Below are 18,833 nucleotides of genomic sequence, written 5' to 3' on the forward strand. Positions count from 1 at the left end.
CTAGTTGGATCAGGAGGTCGTGTAAAATAAAATGTAGCTTTTCTGCTCGTTGGTTGTACAAGTAATGACAATGAGAGAGAGAAGGAAAGAGAGAGTGTGGGAGAGAGAGATTTCCAATCATGGAATCTGGCATTGGACTAGACAGAATCAAGGTGACCCAATGCCACAGGGTGCGTGTGCTCAAACAGACACACAAACAAACACACACTCACTCAAACTCGCCTACTGACTTTGACAAAAAACAAATCCTCCTTCTAAAACATACTGTATGCCAACCAACAGCGGGAAAAAAATATCTATTTAAAATATCATACTTTCATATAAAAATCAAAAACTAGAGCAGCACGATTAATCAAAATTATAGCTTAGAGCTTAAAGGCTCAGATTTAATTCAATATTTGTGCTGCAATTCCTAGTTTTCCACCAAAATAACTTGTACTGGCTATTCCACGTATATATATATATATATATATATATATATATATATATATATATATATATATACACACACACATACATACATATATATATATATATAAATATATAAATATATATCTGTACTGTAAAATCAAATCACTAAATATGTATATATATATATATATATATATATATATATATACACAGTACAGATATATATATATATATATCTGTACTGTAAAATCAAATCACTAAAAATAAAAAAAATGTAATACTACTTTTTTTTTTTAAACAAATTACACTGAAATATTACAATAGTAATTTTACTTGGTTTTATTTTGCAATAATAATAATAATCATAATTAAAATATTGTAATGTATCTAAATCGTATAATAATCGTCATAATTTTTATCTGGAAAACTAATTCAAACCAAATAATTTTAAGGATGATCAATCATCAGGCTCATGTGCCATTGAATACTTTATTTTATGGTCATTTAATTTTAAATAAATGCATTTCACTGGTCTCTAGTCCTATGTTCAGGGTTCTCGAAACATTTGACGATTGAATTTCCATGATTTTTCCAACCAGTTATTTCTAGATGATTCAATATTTTACAGCGGATCATGTCAAAAATTCACTAATGATAGAACTTTCCATACGTTTTCAAGACTATCAATTTACTTGTCTTTTCCTTGACTGGAAATTACAATTATAAAATCGTCTGTTTTTTCCAGGTTTTCCATGACTGTGGGAACACTGTAAATGATCTACCCAGAAGTTACTCAACTGGAACAAATCTACTAAGAACCTCTGCCAAAAACACAACTTTGACAAAATGCTGCAAAATAGGCCAAGTAAAGACATTATTTAGAATTAGTTTTTGGCCAAATTTTCCTGTAAATCTTCATAGCTGAGCACACAAGCCATAGGAAAACCAATCACATGAAGGTATGAACCAATCCCTGTTCATGTGCTCTCACAGTTAAAGTGCTAAATGCAGTGGGCATGAACGGATGGGTCATGCCTTCTTTCTCCTTAAATGGCTCGCTCTCGTGCCGTTCCAGGGCGGGAGGCAGTGTGGTGCCACAAGGACCCTCAAAGTGATATCTGTTGGTGAGAAACACATCTCAAATAAACAACACACAGGTTCTCAATTTCTATGGTTCATTGTTTGGTCAAATGTGTCACTTAGAGTCCGTGCGCATGTGAAAGCTTGTGTGCGCTAGAGCATCTATGCGTTTTCCTCTTAAATGGGCATCTCTATGACTCATGTAAAGAGATACTTTGTGTATCTGTGTGTCTTACTTAAAGCGCTTAGTAGCAGGTGTGCACTCCATGTTGAATTCAGCTACAGGCACTCCTCTACCCGCCACCTGAGGAGCGAACATGGCCGCTGGGTAAACTATGGAGGAGGTGCCCACCTGGAGACAGGAAAGAATACAGTTGGAGATGACAAATTCTTTACGTAAAGCTGTCAAAACACACACATCTCTGTTTGGAATTGATGAGATTGTGTAGTAAATGTTTTAGGCAGACACTTATGCTCTGTTCTAAAAACCTAGTGAGCCGTCATGTAGCCTAAATAGGCAGCTACCTTCTTAGGCAGCATTCTAACTAAACCCCCTACACTTCGTAATACCTCATCTGTGGCTACCTTCAAGACGCCGCTAAAAACATATGTATTTAACATGTATTTTGAATAATGTGGCTATATGGATCTTTATGTGTTTGCAATGTGTGTGTGGGTTTGTAAATGTATTGTAATGTACAAGTAAAGTGACCTTAAGCTACTGAAAGGCGCTATATAAAAAACACTTATTCTTCTTCTTTTAACTATCACAGCACCTCACAAATAGAAGTGGGCCATATACTGGTTAGAACAATAAACTAATAAAACTAATATGTTAAGCAGAAATCATTTTATGAGAATGATTTCTATTGAGGTTATGTCAGCGTTTTCTGCAAGGAAAAAAACAAACACATTTTACCCAAAATCAAAATGTACCCGATTGGTGAATGTTTTTTTTTTTTTTTTTTTATCTTGATTTGCAAAGAATTGAATGCGAGGAAATAAAAAGGATGCACGCAAAAACAAATTCAGCAAAGTCCGATTCATGGACAAATTATTAATTTGAGCAGCTTCTTTAAATGATTCATTTTACTGATTTGAATCAGCCTGATGAATCCTTCACTGAATTAAGTTAACTGAATCAACATTATGACTCACTGGAAGTTCATGAAACTTTACTTAACGTAATTTCTGACTATAACTGATCTCCACTAATTGATTCCAGTGGATTCTGATGCGAGCCTGTTGCTAAGCTAACAATTTGATACTTCAGTCAGCTAAAAATGCATGTGATGTGATGCTAATTTTGGATTTCTTTGAAATAAGGTATTATAGAAGGCAGAATAATGTTGCAGCTTAGCTTCTGTCACAGTCTTGATGGCCAAAAATGCTTTCTGGGTATGCAGCTCACTAGGTAATTTCTGCAGTTTTATGCATTCATGTGTGGTCACTCACCACTAAGCAGAGATCACACTTTTCCAGCTCCTCCTCGACAGCGGTGAGAATATCTGAATCTAAAGTCTCTCCGAACCAAACCACATGAGGCCTCAGCAAGCCGTTACAGCCCCTCTTTTCACACCTACAAACACAAAGTGCAAAACTAACAGCTTTGAACATGAAGCATTAATAAACACATGGATATCTGCTGCCCACTGTTGGAAAAAAGGTGTTACTATTCTCAAAAGCTTAAACTTCTACATGGATCTTTAATCTTTTTTAAATTTACCCCTGAAGTCTATAATGTTTGTCGAGGTTTCTTGGATCAAAACAGTCCTAATTTCGTATTACATGACTACCCTCCCTCCCTCCTTCTCTACATTAAACAGCCTTACAATATGTTTACAGTAAAGCAAACTAGAGGTTTGCATTCCACCAGTATCTGATTAGATTTATTGCGGCACAAGACATAAATCCTGATTTGTAGGCAGGAGTGGGCGATGATCTGAAGAGTTTTTAGTGGAAGCAGTCTAAGAGTTGTATTTGTGAAATATTATTACAACAATTATGGCTGTTTTATATTTGAATATATTATATTGGGTTCTCAAGGAACATTTCTTATTATAATCATCAATGTTTGAAACAGTTGATTAACGTTTTTGTGCAGTTTTTCAGGATTCTTTTATAAATTAAAAACGAAAGTTTAAAAGAATAGCATTTTAAAAAATCGTTACTCTTACTTTTGATCAGTTTAATTTGTCGGGCGGCAGTGGCTCAGTGGTTCATGTAGGTTGTCTACAAACCGAAAGGTTGGTGGTTCAATCCCCGGTTCCACCTGACCAAGTGTCGAGGTGTCCATGAGCAAGACACCTAACCCCAACTGCTCCCGACGAGCTGGGTGGCGCCTTGCATGGCTGACACCGCCGTCGGTGTATGAATGTGTGTATGAATGGGTGAATGTGAGGCAAATATGTAAAGCGCTTTGGTGGCCATTCGGTCTGTGAAAGCGCTATATAAATGCAGTCCATGTACCATTTACCATTTTTGTCCTTGCTGGATTAAAGTATTATTTTCTTTCAAAAACCCAAACTAAAACTTACCCCCCCCCCAAAAAAAAAAAAAAAAACAGTTACAAAATCAGACTCTGAACAAACCCACGCAGAAGGTTTTGCAGTCTTCCACACAACTGTGTTTATTAAATATTTACCCAAAAGAGCTGCATTTTACAAGGTGCCGCAATTTCTGACCTATCATCACGCTCTACTAATCTGCATTTAAAAGTAGGATAGGCAATTTGTTTTAATAAACAGTTTTTATTATACTGTTTGAAACTCTTCACATCCTGATAGCAATCAATAATAGAAGTGGTCTAAACATTAAAACATATCTTCATTAATGTACATATCTTCTGTGAAAGTTTTAGGACCAAACATGTTTGTCCAACAACCAAACAATGTATTTCCATACCTCCGCACACCTGCTAGCGCAAGCATCACACGTCATCATCCCGTTTCATGAGACTATGCAGAGTTTTAGAAACACAGTCACAGGGCGCCGTAAACAAACAGCAACCGCCATTTAAAGTTCCTCCTGAACCAAAACACCAATCTTATGCTACGTTCACGCCATGTCATAACCGTAATTACAGATATGGCAACCCGTGACATTCTATTGGAGACGCTCTGAAGGGTAGCTAGCCTTTAAAGCTAGCCTCTCCAAAATTGCCTACCCTTATTTAACAACAAACACGCTCACAAACCTGGGCAGGTCCTCAACTGGTATTCTGGCATCCTTGGCATTGGGGTCAGGCTCTCTGAGGATTGGAATAAGAAAGACAATAAGGAGCATATAAGGAGAGTGCAGTCTCTTTAATATTTAAATATAAAGCTGGTTTAAATATTTGATAAAATAATGGTGATGTGTTTGCGTGAGCTCTACCCTTTCCCCTCCAGAGCAGGACAGATTGGACTCTTGTGGTTGGCTTTGACTTCTCCACAGCTCATGCAGCGAGTTTTAAATAGACTACCTAGAGAGAGATAGACAAAAGAGAGGGATATCAGTTGAAGAGAAGAACCAAAATTAGAAGGATTGATTGAATGGAAAGAAAGATGGGACACCCTCAAAATGGATCACCAATCATTTTCAGTTTTGTTAATCCGATTTTATCCAAAAATAAATGTACTATAATGTTGACATGATCCAGTCCTGGTTTGAGTAGCCGTTGTCTCACCGTGGATCTCATAGACGTGTTTGGAACCAGCGCGATGGTGCAGTTCATCGATGTTCTGAGTGATGATCACAACAGAGCGCCCCTGCTGGCTGAGACGGGACTCACACTCCGCTATAGCCAGGTGTGCTGGGTTCGGCATCTTACTGCGCATTACCTGCATGCAACCAAACATTAACATTTATTTAATGATAATTATTATTAGCAATTTAATTGCAGCTCCAAGTGTGTAAATATCTACAGGTACTTAATGACTTGTGATTTTGAAAGTATTATATACATAAAAAAAGTTGCTGTATTATAATATGTAAGGGATAATTGATGACGGGCCGTTGAATTATTAGAAAATTATTGCAATTATTCCGCTTATACTACAGTTACCACACCTCAAAACATTGTTCAGATGATGCATTTCAAGATGTTTTTCAGGTTTTTGTTATTAAAACACTTTTATGTGTAGGACTAATTGCTTACACATCTAATCCCAAGCCTCCGTTGCTAATTCCAAAACGTCATTTTAGAGCTAGTAACGGATGCTTCAGCCACTGATAGCAGACTAATGCAGTTATTTATGCACTTATGCAGTTATCAAGTATGTATACTATGAATTACCTGAATCTGTGCGTCCCTCAACAGTGTTCTGCACCAGCGTTTCTACTAATAGTGAAACTGTAAGTTTATCTGCTCCAAGTACAGCCGTTATAACCTCGCTAGTGAGAAATGTCATGTAGCGTTTAAGTCATTAAACTATTTTACCGATAAAAACATCAGAGCAGTGCTTACAACATGTTTCTGTGTGAGTGTGTGTCTCCATTCACAGTACCGCATCGGTTCCCAACTGGGGGGTCTCGGCCCACAAGGGGGCCTCAGCGAGCTCTTTGGGGGGTCGCGGCATATTTTGAAAAGCGTTGAACAGTAAGCATTAAAGCAGCAGTCCGTTACTTTTTTTGTGTTAAAAATTTACTAAATTTATATAATGAGCGAGTACATCATGAATCCATTTTCCAAACCATGTTTTTGTCTTATCCTGAGTCACTATGGTTCACCTATAAGTGTTTATTTTGGGACTATTTTACACTGCTTCGGGTCGTACCGCTGCGGTGTAACCCAGTGCCTGCGTGACTCGTCTTAGACATAATAACGCAATCCTCACACTGATTGATAAAGCCTCACAAATAACATGCAAGTATTGAGGTCCCAGACACCAGTCATTTTGTAATAGCCTATATTAATTCTTTTTTTCCTACACACCAGTTTTAATACTGATATTTTTGTTATTGCATTTCAAATAGTGCCAATTAAAAGGCTACTCTTCGGCTTACGGTTTTAAATTAAAAACGGCCGGCAGATGTTTTTGTTATAGTATTTTTAATATTATCCGCTATTATTTGTGCATAAACATATCTGGTTATAGTAATAAACATACTGTTTGTTTAAAAACAAAACCTTTTGTCATACTTGCTGCAAGCTTACAAGAGCAACAATATCATTAAATGTGAAGCGGTGCCCTAAAATATTTTCTTGGGAAAAAGGGGTTCTCAGACAAAAAAAGGTTGGGAACCACTGCTGTACCGTGTGTGTGTGTGTGTGTGTGTGTGTGTGTGTGTGTGTGTGTGTGTGTGTGTGTGTGTGTGTGTGTGTGTGTGTGTGTGTGTGTGTGTGTGTGTGAGCATTTGAGTGTGAGAGAGCTGGAGAAAGAGAATGTGCTTTCCGTACATAATAAAACATAATTTTGTTGCAAAAAACAGGGAAATATGTTGTCCTTTTTATCCTATTGTGTACTATATTTATTTGTTTGGTCAGTGTCATTGTGGGTTTTGGTTCTTTTGCTATTGTAGTCTGTAAGGACCTTTGAAATTACTGAAATTATCTGGCGGAGTGATATGGAACGGTGCGGTCAAGACCTGCCTGGAACTACTTTAGGCGTGTGTTTCCCTGAAAATAATTGCACACCTTAGAAGGCACGTCAACCAATCAGAATCAAGCATTCAACAGCCCCCTAGTATAAAATCAATTAATTAATTTGTATTAATATTTAAACTTACAAATTAAGCAGATTATGTTTTATTGGTATTGGTACCTACAACTTTTTTTTTTCCAAGCATGCAAAACATAACTGATCTACTATTCTAGTAGTAATTCCACCCCCCATGTTGTTTTAATTTCAGGCCCAGAAATAAACATTCCTGGATCTTTTAGATTCCTCGCCTGCAATTCTAAGCATCCAAAACGGTCTAATTTAATAATTATTAACATAATCCAAGTATTTCTATTTTACCGCATTATCAAATATATAATTACTAAAGTGAATTGGTCACTGAAAGGAAAAAAATGCCATTATGATATTGGTAGCCAATAGCCATTTAGTCAGTAATGAGTGACCCACCTCACGCCTGTAATGGTAAAATTCCCACACTAAGGAAGGATCTCGAGAGAAAGCTTCAGGGGTTGCCAAATCCTGAAAGACAACGAGAGGTGAAAGACCAAGAGATGGTCCTTTTAAAGGACCCTCCCCCCTCCCCCCATTGAAAAAAAACAGTTACACATTCCATCTCCACAAAAAACAATGTTTTAATTATCATTAATGTTTACTTGCATACATGTGTTGTGACTACAGTAGGTTACTGTTTATGTGCTCTGTTATAGGAAGCCTGACAGATTTGGTTAGATCTGTCAAATAGACATTAAAAGTGTACAGTCATTATTTACAATGCAACATGTAAACTATATTTTACAGGCTCGTTTGTATATAATACTGAAACATAAATTGAAGAAAAGACATGCAGTTGAAGATACATGGGTACCCTACTACTGGAACTTTTCCACTGCTTTTTAAAGTCTCACACAGATTCAATGAAATTCAACCAATCTCTTCATTGAGAGGTGCATTTAGGCTTGTTTATGTTACGAAACAGAGCTTGGTTACTCCTTGTACTCACGCTGTTACTCAAGCCTCAGGCACATATACAGATTATCATTAATAATATTTATTGAAAAATGTCAAAGTTAGTCTGCACTTATATGTATAGAATATTTATAGAATTATACACAGAATTAGTTTTGACATTTACTAAATGTAATCATTTTCCTTTATGCTTTCTGATAATTTGTTTTGTTTTTTCTAAATCTTTTTAAATATTTAAAATATATACTTTTCAGATGATATTTTAACAATCTGTTTTGGTATAATGATTTTTATGATTATTATTTAATTCTGGAAACTTTTTATATTTAGTTATCTAAATATTATTACATTTAATATATCAATCTCACAGCATAAATGGAATTTTTACATAAACAAATATACAGCAGCCTTTATAATATCAGCGATGTCCCACAGCAAAAAAAGTCTTGGTATTAGCAAGCTGTTTTAGCATACATTAACAAAATATGACTTATATTTTGTTAATAAATACTAAAACAGCTTGCTAATAGAGGAACTACTTTAACCTTCTTTTTTTCTATATTGTCTACAGATACACATTGCAAACATTGTGTGTTTGTGTGCGTGTGCGTGTGCGTGTGCGTGTGTGTGTGTGTGTGTGTGTGTGTGTGTGTGTGTGTGTGTGTGTGTGTGTTCGTTCGTGTTCTTGGTAATCCCTAGGTTATAGGGACAACATGATCCCCATAAAGATGCCAATATCCAAAAAAAATCCCCATGAGGAAAACAGCTTATAAATCATACTACGGGATTTTCTTTGAAAATGTAAAAATGCAGAAAGTTTTCTGTGATGGGCAGTTTTAGGGCTAGGGTCAGCATAAGGCGATAGAATGTACAGTTTGAACAATATAAAACCATTATGTCTATGGAGTCCCCATAAAACATGGGAACCCAACGTGTGTGTGTGTGTGTGTGTGTGTGTGTGTGTGTGTGTGTGTGTGTGTGTGTGTGTGTGTGTGTGTGTGTGTGTGTGTGTGTGTGTGTGTGTGTGTGTTACCTGTGCCTGCCATTTCCTCCAGTAGCCTCCCTGTCCTCTAAAGGTTGGTACGCCACTCTCTGCACTCACTCCAGCTCCCGTAATGATAGCAATGTGCTTTGCTTTATTAAACTCCTCACGAAATGTTGTTAAATCTGCAAATAAATACAAATTGCAAATCATTTAGTTCACAGGCATTAACACAACATCCCCAAACATCTCTTCAGCAATCTCCTCAAAGTGCTAGTGTCCTACTTGAGCTTGGTCTGGCCATCTTTGGAGATCTCCAGTTCAGTCTGTCTGCCACACACAGGTGAGAGGTCAAACCCCTACACACCAACTGCCGCACAATCATTGAGGGTTAAGTGTCACGCTGCACAGCTAGAAAATCAAAAAGTATACCTATTAAATAACCCAAAATGTACAATGTACAATGTACTCACCAGTAGACATGATACAAAGAATAAGAGAGTGGGTTTGCAGCACTTCCACTTTCTGTAAGTAGCTGTTCATTTACTAGAAAAGGAGGCGTGTCCTAAAACTAGTTTTACAGGTTGGGACATTCTGGAATGATATCCTTCTTCCATTCATATTCTCACAAAGTGAATTTTTTTTTATTAAGACCTCTCTGTACGAGAGGTTTGGTTTAAAGAAATTATGACCGAAATATATAACTCATGTAAATAAATAATATATGTGTGTGTGTGTGTGTGTGTGTGTGTGTGTGTGTGTGTGTGTGTGTGTGTGTGTGTGTGTGTGTGTGTGTGTGTGTGTGTGTGTGTGTATATATAAACTCACAATTAATCAATTTGACAGCACTAAAAAGTCGAAATTATGACATTCTATATTATGTCATACTAATTAAAAATTATGACAGTCTAAATTATGTCATGCTAAGTCATAATTGTGACAGAAATGAATAAATGCAGAAATAAATGCAGCCTTGGTGAGCAGAAGAGACTTATTTTAAAAACATTAAAAATCTTATCGACCCCAAACTTTTGAATGGCAGATATATAAAATATAATTTATAAGTTATATAATCTATAAGTTATAATCAAAAGTGCCTGAGCTTGACTAGAGAATATTTTTGAATATCTGGTATGATACTGCTTTAAAATGCAGACTTCCTTGATAACACAACACGAGCTTTTTCATTTTTAAAAAAGTTATAGTTATATCACCTCACGAGACACATGGCTATGAAAGCCCATTTTTGCCACATAAGAAAAAAAATCATAATTATGAGAATAAAAATGTAGTGCTGCCAAATCGATTAATCACATCTAACAAAAGTTTGTAAATAAATACTGTGTGTGTGTGTGTGTGTGTGTGTGTGTGTGTGTGTGTGTGTGTGTGTGTGTGTGTGTGTGTGCGTGCGTGCGCGCGTATAAACTTTTATGTAAGGTGTGATTAATCACAAGTAATAGATTTGACAGCACTAAAAAGTCGAAATTATGACAGTCTCAATTATGACATGCTAAGTCATAATTGTGACAGAAAGTCATAATTATGACAGAGAGTCATAATTATGACAGGTCATTGGGAAATTTTTCTCATAATTTACTTTTTAATCTCATAATTATGACTTAGTATGTCATAATGTCATAATTTCGACTTTTTAGTGCAGAAAATCGATTAAATGTGATTTATCACACCTTACATAAAAGTTTTTATGTAAGGCTTAGTTTAAAGACTTAGTTTGTCATAATTATGAGTAGGCTATGCCATGATTTCCATGTATAAACTACAAAAATTGTCCAAATGATCACTTTTTGTGTCAATTAAAATTGACCAAACACCAAAGCCTTTATTTTCTGCTGAAATGGGCTTCCATAAACGGCACTATTGCAGGAGAACAGAAATATGAAAAGAGAAAAGAACTCTGGTGGCGCAATAAGTCAACATATGTGGACCTTGAAGGACCTTATAAAAGTGACCACAGCTCTGCAGAGGAGCTTTTGCAAGTTTAAGAAGGTTTAACTTATTTGTAGCTTGACAAAGACTTGATGGGTCAAACATCAACAACAAAGCAGCAGCAGTAAGTGTGCAATAAATGCTGATACTTTGCCACATAAACACACAGCTCTCGTCTAACATAGATAGTGAAGGGAAAGGCTTACCTGCGTATGTTGCGCTGCCTTCTGTCAAACAGATTGTTTAGAACAAGAAATGGAATAGAATATGAAATATGTAGTATGTTACATCCACTCAGTTTCTGTTATGAGCCAAAGGAAGACGGTCGGCTTCGGCTTTTAGACAGAACTGCACGCACAACACGAACCAAGCGATGGCAAATGTTATTATTAGCTTTCACACCATATCATATGCCAGTTATTTTACGAGATTACTTTAACAATTCCTTACCACAGTAATTACAATCGACTGACTGGTCCGATCGTGGACATCGCGGAGAAAAGTAACTGTTATCACGAGTCTATGCGCTGCTTCAGCATCGGTCTGGAAAATAATTTACACCTGAATAATTACACTGAGAAACTAATAGCCAATAAATTGATATTACAAAGTGGCGATTTAAAATATATATATTTTTTAAATTATACACATTGTACTTGACCGCTCTGGGCCGCTACTACACCCCGCCCATTTTATTCTAATTTATCTGAGAAGAACTCTCTATGGAAGAACTCCGGTAGTGACGACCATCTATGGTGACGAGGGCGGCCTCTAGTGTGGAATAACTGTCAGTCACAATTTAAAGAAGCTTGAAAGACGGTGATTTCATCGATAACCCGGTATGTTAAAGTGACTTTAATATTTACATTTTGGTTATAAGAGATGTGTTTTAATCCCCACAGTGCCTATCTGTTCATCCATTTCTATTATTTATTCCTTATAAATAATTTTTATAATCTTTAGCCTATAATTCACAAATTGCTAGTTTTCTCTGCGTTTTTAACCCTTAAAGCTGATTAAAAAAGGAATGCCTTTAAACAGACAGACAGACATATAGACAGATAGATAGATAGATAGATAGATAGATAGATAGATAGATAGATAGATAGATAGATAGATAGATAGATAGATAGATAGATAGATAGATAGATAGACACACACCCTGTGCAAATATCCACACCCTTATTTTTTCCTATAAAGTGTGCAAACATAAACCAGAAACCATCTTGTGAGACATAGTCATTGTGCACTCATTCATCAGTGGACATGAACAGACATGCATTGGAACCACCATGGTCCCTGGATCATCTTTCCAGAAGCTTTGCTTGTGTAAAGCTGTGAATCAGTGCTTTTTGAAGTAAAGGTGAAAATTTTATTTTCAAAACAACAACACCAATGATCTAATAGTGACTTAATAAAGCCTGTTACTCCTCTGAAACATGGCAACACAGTGACACATTACACAATGAACTCCTCCCATTACAACCCCATTCAGTCAGTGGGAGGCACTTGAAGCAAACGCCATATTCTCTCCACACACAAAGCTGCTGTGGACAGTCTGTGTCTTTTACTTTAACTATGGCAGAAGAAGAGGCTGGTATTTTTGTCAACCAGGAGCAGTTCAGCTGTCCCATCTGTATGGAACTCCTGCGAGACCCCGTAACCATTCCTTGTGGACACAACTACTGCATGGAGTGCATTAAGAACTTCTGGGAGCAGAAGAACCAGAGGAAGTTGTGCAGCTGTCCACAGTGCAGGCAAACGTTCTCCCCGAGACCTGCACTCAACAAAAACACTCTGTTTGCTGAGGTTGTTGAGAGGCTGAGACATACTGGAATCCGTTCCCACACCATACCTGGAGTTAAGAATGATGAAGACGTTGCAAAAGAAAAGCAGGACCTCATCATGTTCTGTGAGGTATGTCTGACTTCTCATCTGACTTTAAATGTGATGCTAAACCTTTGTAATAACTTAACCTAATAAGAGGATCAACCTTTCTGTTTACTTTCATGAATAAGTCAGTAGTAAATTGATCAAGATCAGTATAGTGAATATATATTGACCCTCAAACATATTTCAACACTAATCCTCAAATGTATTAATATAATTGTGTTAGATAACATAAAATAAAACCAAGTATTTAGCTTAAAGAAAGATAACTCACATATACTTAGTAAAAGATTTTTGAAAAATACGTTTTAAATTATTAAAATAACTCTGTCTATGAATGATAGACTTGGTGATGGCAAAGCTGAATTTTCAGCAGACATTACTAGTCTTCAGTGTCACATAATCCTTCAGAAATCACACACACGTAGTTATTTTTTTTTATAAATCTTATTAATTATTAATTTATAAAAAATAAAAATGGGGGGGGGGGGTCTAAACAGTCATGAGGGTCTGCAGGGATCCTCCATATGACATAATTTCCTATTTTATATTCTTTTCTGCATGTTGGTCGTACACCATGACTTTGAAAGTTTCTCAAATATTTATATTATTTTAACAAAACTGCTTCACTGCTTTTTTCCCCCTAATAAATAATAATACAAAATGTCAAGAGTTCCATATAGAGTTCAATACATATTATGATGTATGTTACGATATTATGCCTCAATATATATATATATATATCAAAATGAATTTTAATCAGAAATTAAAAACATGTTCATCACAGAAGAGGACGTGTGTTGTGTTACAAAAATAAGTTATTGTAGACTCTTAAAAAAAAGGTTCTATATATAGAACCCTAAAGGGTTCTGTCAGTTGATTTATATGCCCTTTAGGGGATCCTAAAATGATATCATGATAATTTAATGGATTTATTATATGTAACTGATTATTTTTATTTTTATTTATTTAAAACATACTTTATCAGTGTAAAAAAAATGAAATAACCTCTTAATAAACTGTTTGGCAAAAATGGTTCATTAAAATTTAGTCATTTTAAAATTTAAAGTAGAACCCCACTGAAATTTTTTTTTCTTTTTTTTCTTTTTTTCTAAGAGTGTATGAATGTTTCTTTATGTGTGTAATGTGTATCATCTCTGGTCTGCAGCAAGAGCTTAAGCAGTCACAGAGGAAATTCCGGCAGGTCATAAAGGAGCGTGAGACGGAGCTACAGGATCTGAGTCACGCAGTACTGTCCCTCAGGGTGAGTCCACTACTGCCAGGAGGACGTGGAAAGTCCTGATGGAGATGCGGGATGGTGGTGTGGGTTATCAACTTATAAGTAAAAGACCCATTATGGGCAGAAAGGTGTTGCACTCTTGGACTCATCACTTCTCTGGTTCTGTATGTTGTCAAAAAGAGCTCTGCCCAAGCAGCGGTGGAGGATACGGAGAAGATCTTCACTGAGCTGATTCAGTCCATTGAAGCTCTGTGTTTTGAGGCGACGGAGATGATCAAAGCGAAGGAGCAGATGGAATTAGACGAGGCACATGGATTTATGGAGAAACTAGAGCAGGAGATCTCAGAGTTGAAGAGGAGAGATGCTGAATACGACATGATTGCACGCCTTGATGATAAAACTCAGTTCCTCAAGGTAACGTCAGTGCTTTTGGTTACCACTTGTGGACTTGTCATCTGCGATTTCGATCTAAGAGTTTATTTAATTCTATTCCTCAGGGTTATGAAACACTGTGTAGTATGCCAGAGTTGGTGACTTCTCCTGCAGTTCTAGCCAATCCAGACTTCTCTTTCGAGATGTTGTCGAGAAAACTCACAGTTCTGAGTGAGGACATTAAAGATCTATGCCAGAAAAAAATTGAGAAATTATCAAAAAAAGGTGAGTCGTCAAATTAATATGTTTGGAATAGCGTGCTAACTATACTATTATTATGGTTCCTGCAGTATACAGTATGCATAGTGTGGTTTGTCTTGGATGGTTCAGTAAGCGATTTCTGAGAAACGCAGTTGAAAGTGGATCGGACCGAGCAGCACAACACACTTGTAGCCAATCAGCAGTAGGGGGCGTGTCCACTCATGATGGAGGAGGAGAGAGAGTGAGAAAGATGGAGATTTGAAAAAGACTGTAGAAAGAGAGATGGCTGAGAGACATTACAAAAGAGAAAAGCTCAGAGGAATATCACTGGAAAATGAAGGGTTATAATCGGGCAAGAGCTTTAGGACCTGCGGTAATATTTGAAAAGCTTTCCAGCGCTGAAGAGACCTAAGTGGGAATACCAGAAAACAGCGCTTTCTGGAGGTTGTGTTGTTTCTGCTTGATACGTGAGTATGAGTAACATTAGTTTTGCAGTTTCACAGAACCAATATGCTGTTGTTGAATGTTAGCTAACAGGACATTTTGAGTCATTGTTTGTCGCTGCTGCTGCTGGAGAATAACTGTGCGTTCACACCGCCACTGGCGAGAGCGTCAAAATTCGCTTTCGTTTTTTTCCGTCAAAATTCAGCTTTTTTTAAGCTTTATTTAAAGGTGCCGCAAAGCAAACAAGCATGTTGATCGTTATTTGTGCAGGCTGACCACAAGTTAACCTCATGAAATCTTTTAAATGTGAAAGTAAGAAATTGATGGAAAGAACTTAACAATTGTAGTGACATGTTTGCTAACTAAATAATCAAATTAAAAGACATTTGTGTTTTGTGGCTTTTATGTTCATGGTTAAGAGCTAGTTCTATATTGCATTCCCGCTGAAAAACAAGCATTCTAGCGCAAAAATGTTAATGCACACAAAGTGTCCCTGCTTTATATAGGCTGTAACCACTGATATATGAACATATTCAGTTTTGATGAGAGAGAAAAAGAACTATACAGGTGCAGATTAGAACCCCTAACCTCTGACACGCTTGGCAAAAGATCTACCACTAGACCATTTAAGAATTGAAACTGAATTTGCGGATCGATACATTTATTTACGGGTTAAGCAGAGAGGCTGTACAGTTTGACCAGCGGGCAGCGGCCGCACACCAGGCCTCCGGATGGTGTTGCTAAGAACTTGCAATGTATAACTTGGGGCAGTCATGGCCTAATGGTAGCAGAGTTGGACTGGTGACCCAAAGGTTGCTGGTTCAATTCCAGTACCGGCAGGAATATGACTGAGGTGTCCTTGAGCAAGGCACCTAACCCCCAATCGCTCCCCGGGCGCCACTCAAGGCTGCCCGCTGCTCCGGGTGTGTGTATCCACGTTTGCAGTGTGTGTGTGTACACTACTCACTACTCTGCTCCTAATGTGTGTGCACTTACTTGGATGGGTTAAATGCAGAGGTCAAATTCCAAGTATGGGTTACCATACTTGGCCATCACGTGTCACTTTCACTTTCACTAACTATTATCAGACCGGGCCTCGAAACACTACCGGCCCACCGGGAAAAATCCCGACTCTCCCGATTGCCACTCCGCCCTTGCTCAGCGGTGTGAATGCACAACCTACTCTTGCTTGTATACTTTTGTGTACTGTGTGTTCATTTTTTGTTCTTCCTTGTCATTCGTTCGTCATTTTCGCTTTATTTTTGGCAAAGCATTATTTTGATCTGTTTCAGCTATGATAAAGAGACATCCACTCTTGCATTAAATGTTGGTGCATTTTGGGGGCGGAGCAATGAAGGGAGGGGTGTGTTTGTTTGAGTTGATTTTAAATATCAATTGTGTTTCTCAGAAATCACTTACTCCACCTTTAATACAACATGCAGTTTACAACAGACAATCCCACAATGTACTCCATTTTAATTGATCTTACAATCCAAACGTGACAAATGAACCAGAATCTGATTTTAATTCATTATTTGATAATACTGGCAATTTAAACTAAATTAAATTGAAAACTATTGCATTAAAAACGATAAAGTAAAAGAATCCTTATTTCCAAGATGGCAACTGGATGCCAGTCACATGCATGTGATGAGGTCAAGTGACAATGTTGCATTCTATTGTTCAAAACAATTATTTTTTGTTTTTATTTATTCAACTGTCAATGTTATTCATTTCAAATGAAATACATCTATTGAGTTTAACATTAAAATAAGAATAATACCTTATACTTACCGGATATTAACTGGATTCCACATGTTATTAGGTCATTTGACAACAATGTTTCATACTATTGTTTGAAAATATTAACGTGAAATAATGTTTATTTAATTTATTTACAAATTAAATGGAAAAATTATTGAATGTAAAATGAAAAAGAAGAATAAGTGAGTTGACAACTGAATGCTAAATGTGATCAGGTCACGTGACGACAATATTGTATCGTTTCGAAATGTTTATAAAGTGTGTTTCTCTTACTATTACTGTAGAATAATTGTCGGTATCTAGTTCATACTGAATTCAGTAAATACATGCAAGTATCCCAAACACAATAAATAATAAAAAAAGCTGAACTAAGTTAAAAGTACTATACGTATGACTGTTAGAAATGCTTGCACTGATTATATTTTGTCTTATTAGTGTCAAACCTCAAATTTATCCCTACCCCTGAACCCAAAGTCAGGGAGGAGTTCTTGGAATGTAAGTAACATAGTCACACACACATGCAACAAGAAATCAGTACAATCGACAACAGAGAAACTGTCAAGTTCATTCATATCTTGCGTCTCTGGATTTCAGATTCGGGTCCCCTGACTCTAGACATGAACACCGCTCACAGAAACCTCAGCGTTTGCTCAGAGAGTGGAGTGGTGACGTTCATCAAAACATCTCTGTCCGTTCCTGACCACCCAGAGAGGTTTGATAACTATAGCCAGGTTCTGTGCAGAGAGAGCGTGACCGGCCGTTGTTACTTCGAGGCCGAGTGGAGCGGCAAGGGTCCTGTGCACATCGCAGTGTCCTATGAGGATATCAGCAGGAAAGGAAAGAGTACCCAGTGTGCATTTGGACACAACGCCCAGTCGTGGAGTCTGGTGTGCTCTGAGGATACCTACACATTCTGGCACTGTGGAAAGGAAACTAAGGTTCCCAAAATGCAGTGGGCGCAGAGGGCTGGCGTTTATGTCGATTTCTCGGCAGGGATTTTGGCATTTTACAGCATCACAGACTCAATGAATCTCATCCACAAAATTCAGACTGCATTTGCTCAACCGCTCTATCCTGGCTTCAGGATTAACACTGGGTCCAGTGTGAGACTTTGCTATCCACTTTAATGGCACGAAATGGGTTCATTTAGTGCCGGAGCAGTTATTATAAACTTAAGTTTGCTTGTATTGTGATATCCATCTCGATATACCAGTGCTGTACAGTCAGGGACGGATCGAGAATCTAATATAAATGACTAACACTCTCGTGGCATTTCGTAACTATTTTACATTTTAGGGAATTAGTGGCTAATTCGTACAATTTTGTACACTACACAGTTAGGGTTAGGGGTGGACCTTCACCATTATGTTTTTATTTTTGTTAAAGTCACCATGAAATCGAAGTTAGACATTTTTAATTCTTACGGAATATTGCAGATTTATTATATCTGCAATAATTTATCCGTGCACATCATCATTTTTTTATTTATTTATGTGCTCTCTGAATCCTTAATTAAAATAACTTCCCCTCCCTCTTGGAGCAACATCTCTTATCTGATGATGTGTTTACTGTCACTCACATGAGATTGACCAATAGCAAACCACAACCATCCAATCAATTTCCCATGGACAAAATCGAGTCCCGCCCTACATTTTTTTCTTGTTCGAAAAGTACATCACAATGCTGACTTGAAATTAATCACATCATTAATTCATTCACATACGAATTCAAAGTCGCCAACTTGTAAAATAGTTACATTTTCTCATGAGAGCAGGTTTTAAATGTTCACAAATGTTAGACTTGGTTGGGTGTACTAACTTGAAAACTGTATAAAAACAAAATAATAATAATAATAAAAAAAGAATTCTGGGAC

General features: G+C 37.0%; 2 protein-coding genes across 5 annotated transcripts; one reads left to right on the top strand and one right to left on the bottom strand.

Annotated features, from left to right (window-relative positions):
• Positions 1-734: 734 nt before the first annotated feature.
• On the bottom strand, positions 735-11,688 carry sirt5 (sirtuin 5). Of its 4 annotated transcripts, XM_077220979.1 has the most exons (11): positions 11,440-11,688; positions 11,196-11,337; positions 9,328-9,453; positions 9,094-9,227; positions 7,542-7,613; positions 5,159-5,312; positions 4,867-4,954; positions 4,688-4,741; positions 2,947-3,070; positions 1,728-1,843; positions 735-1,529 (listed from the first exon to the last, which is right to left on the bottom strand). In XM_077220979.1, exons 3-11 carry the CDS (start codon positions 9,425-9,427, stop codon positions 1,361-1,363), a joined length of 1,011 nt encoding a protein of 336 aa, XP_077077094.1. In that variant the 5' UTR covers positions 9,428-9,453; positions 11,196-11,337; positions 11,440-11,688; the 3' UTR covers positions 735-1,360. The 4 variants fall into 4 exon arrangements, with proteins under 4 accessions (XP_077077094.1, XP_077077093.1, XP_077077097.1 ...); XM_077220978.1 differs by lacking the exon at positions 11,440-11,688 and having other exon boundaries at positions 11,196-11,401; XM_077220982.1 differs by lacking the exon at positions 11,440-11,688 and having other exon boundaries at positions 9,328-9,412; positions 11,196-11,300.
• Positions 11,689-11,762: 74 nt separating this feature from the next.
• ftr85 (finTRIM family, member 85) lies at positions 11,763-18,833 on the top strand. The gene is made up of 6 exons (XM_077220975.1): positions 11,763-12,906; positions 14,048-14,143; positions 14,300-14,533; positions 14,617-14,776; positions 17,396-17,455; positions 17,555-18,833. Exons 1-6 carry the CDS (start codon positions 12,568-12,570, stop codon positions 18,085-18,087), a joined length of 1,422 nt encoding a protein of 473 aa, XP_077077090.1. The 5' UTR covers positions 11,763-12,567; the 3' UTR covers positions 18,088-18,833.

The sequence above is a fragment of the Siphateles boraxobius genome, unplaced genomic scaffold (assembly GCF_051911475.1).
Source record: "Siphateles boraxobius isolate OS27281-9 unplaced genomic scaffold, OSU_SipBor_1 8, whole genome shotgun sequence".
NCBI lineage: Eukaryota > Metazoa > Chordata > Actinopteri > Cypriniformes > Leuciscidae > Siphateles > Siphateles boraxobius.

What these genes read in the sequence shown, in the direction of transcription:
- sirt5 (XM_077220979.1), bottom strand. Translation starts at nt 9,427, where the DNA reads ATGATTGTGCGGCAGTTGGTGTGTAGGGGTTTGACCTCTCACCTGTGT. An exon ending in TTTACCATTACAGGCGTGAG is followed by an intron (nt 5,313 to 7,541) that starts GTGGGTCACTCA and finishes GGTTGCATGCAG; the next exon opens with GTAATGCGCAGTAAGATGCC. An exon ending in CCAGTTGAGGACCTGCCCAG is followed by an intron (nt 3,071 to 4,687) that starts GTTTGTGAGCGT and finishes TTGTGTTTGTAG; the next exon opens with GTGTGAAAAGAGGGGCTGTA.
- ftr85 (XM_077220975.1), top strand. Translation starts at nt 12,568, where the DNA reads ATGGCAGAAGAAGAGGCTGGTATTTTTGTCAACCAGGAGCAGTTCAGC. An exon ending in ATAAAACTCAGTTCCTCAAG is followed by an intron (nt 14,534 to 14,616) that starts GTAACGTCAGTG and finishes TCTATTCCTCAG; the next exon opens with GGTTATGAAACACTGTGTAG. An exon ending in TGAGAAATTATCAAAAAAAG is followed by an intron (nt 14,777 to 17,395) that starts GTGAGTCGTCAA and finishes TTGTCTTATTAG; the next exon opens with TGTCAAACCTCAAATTTATC.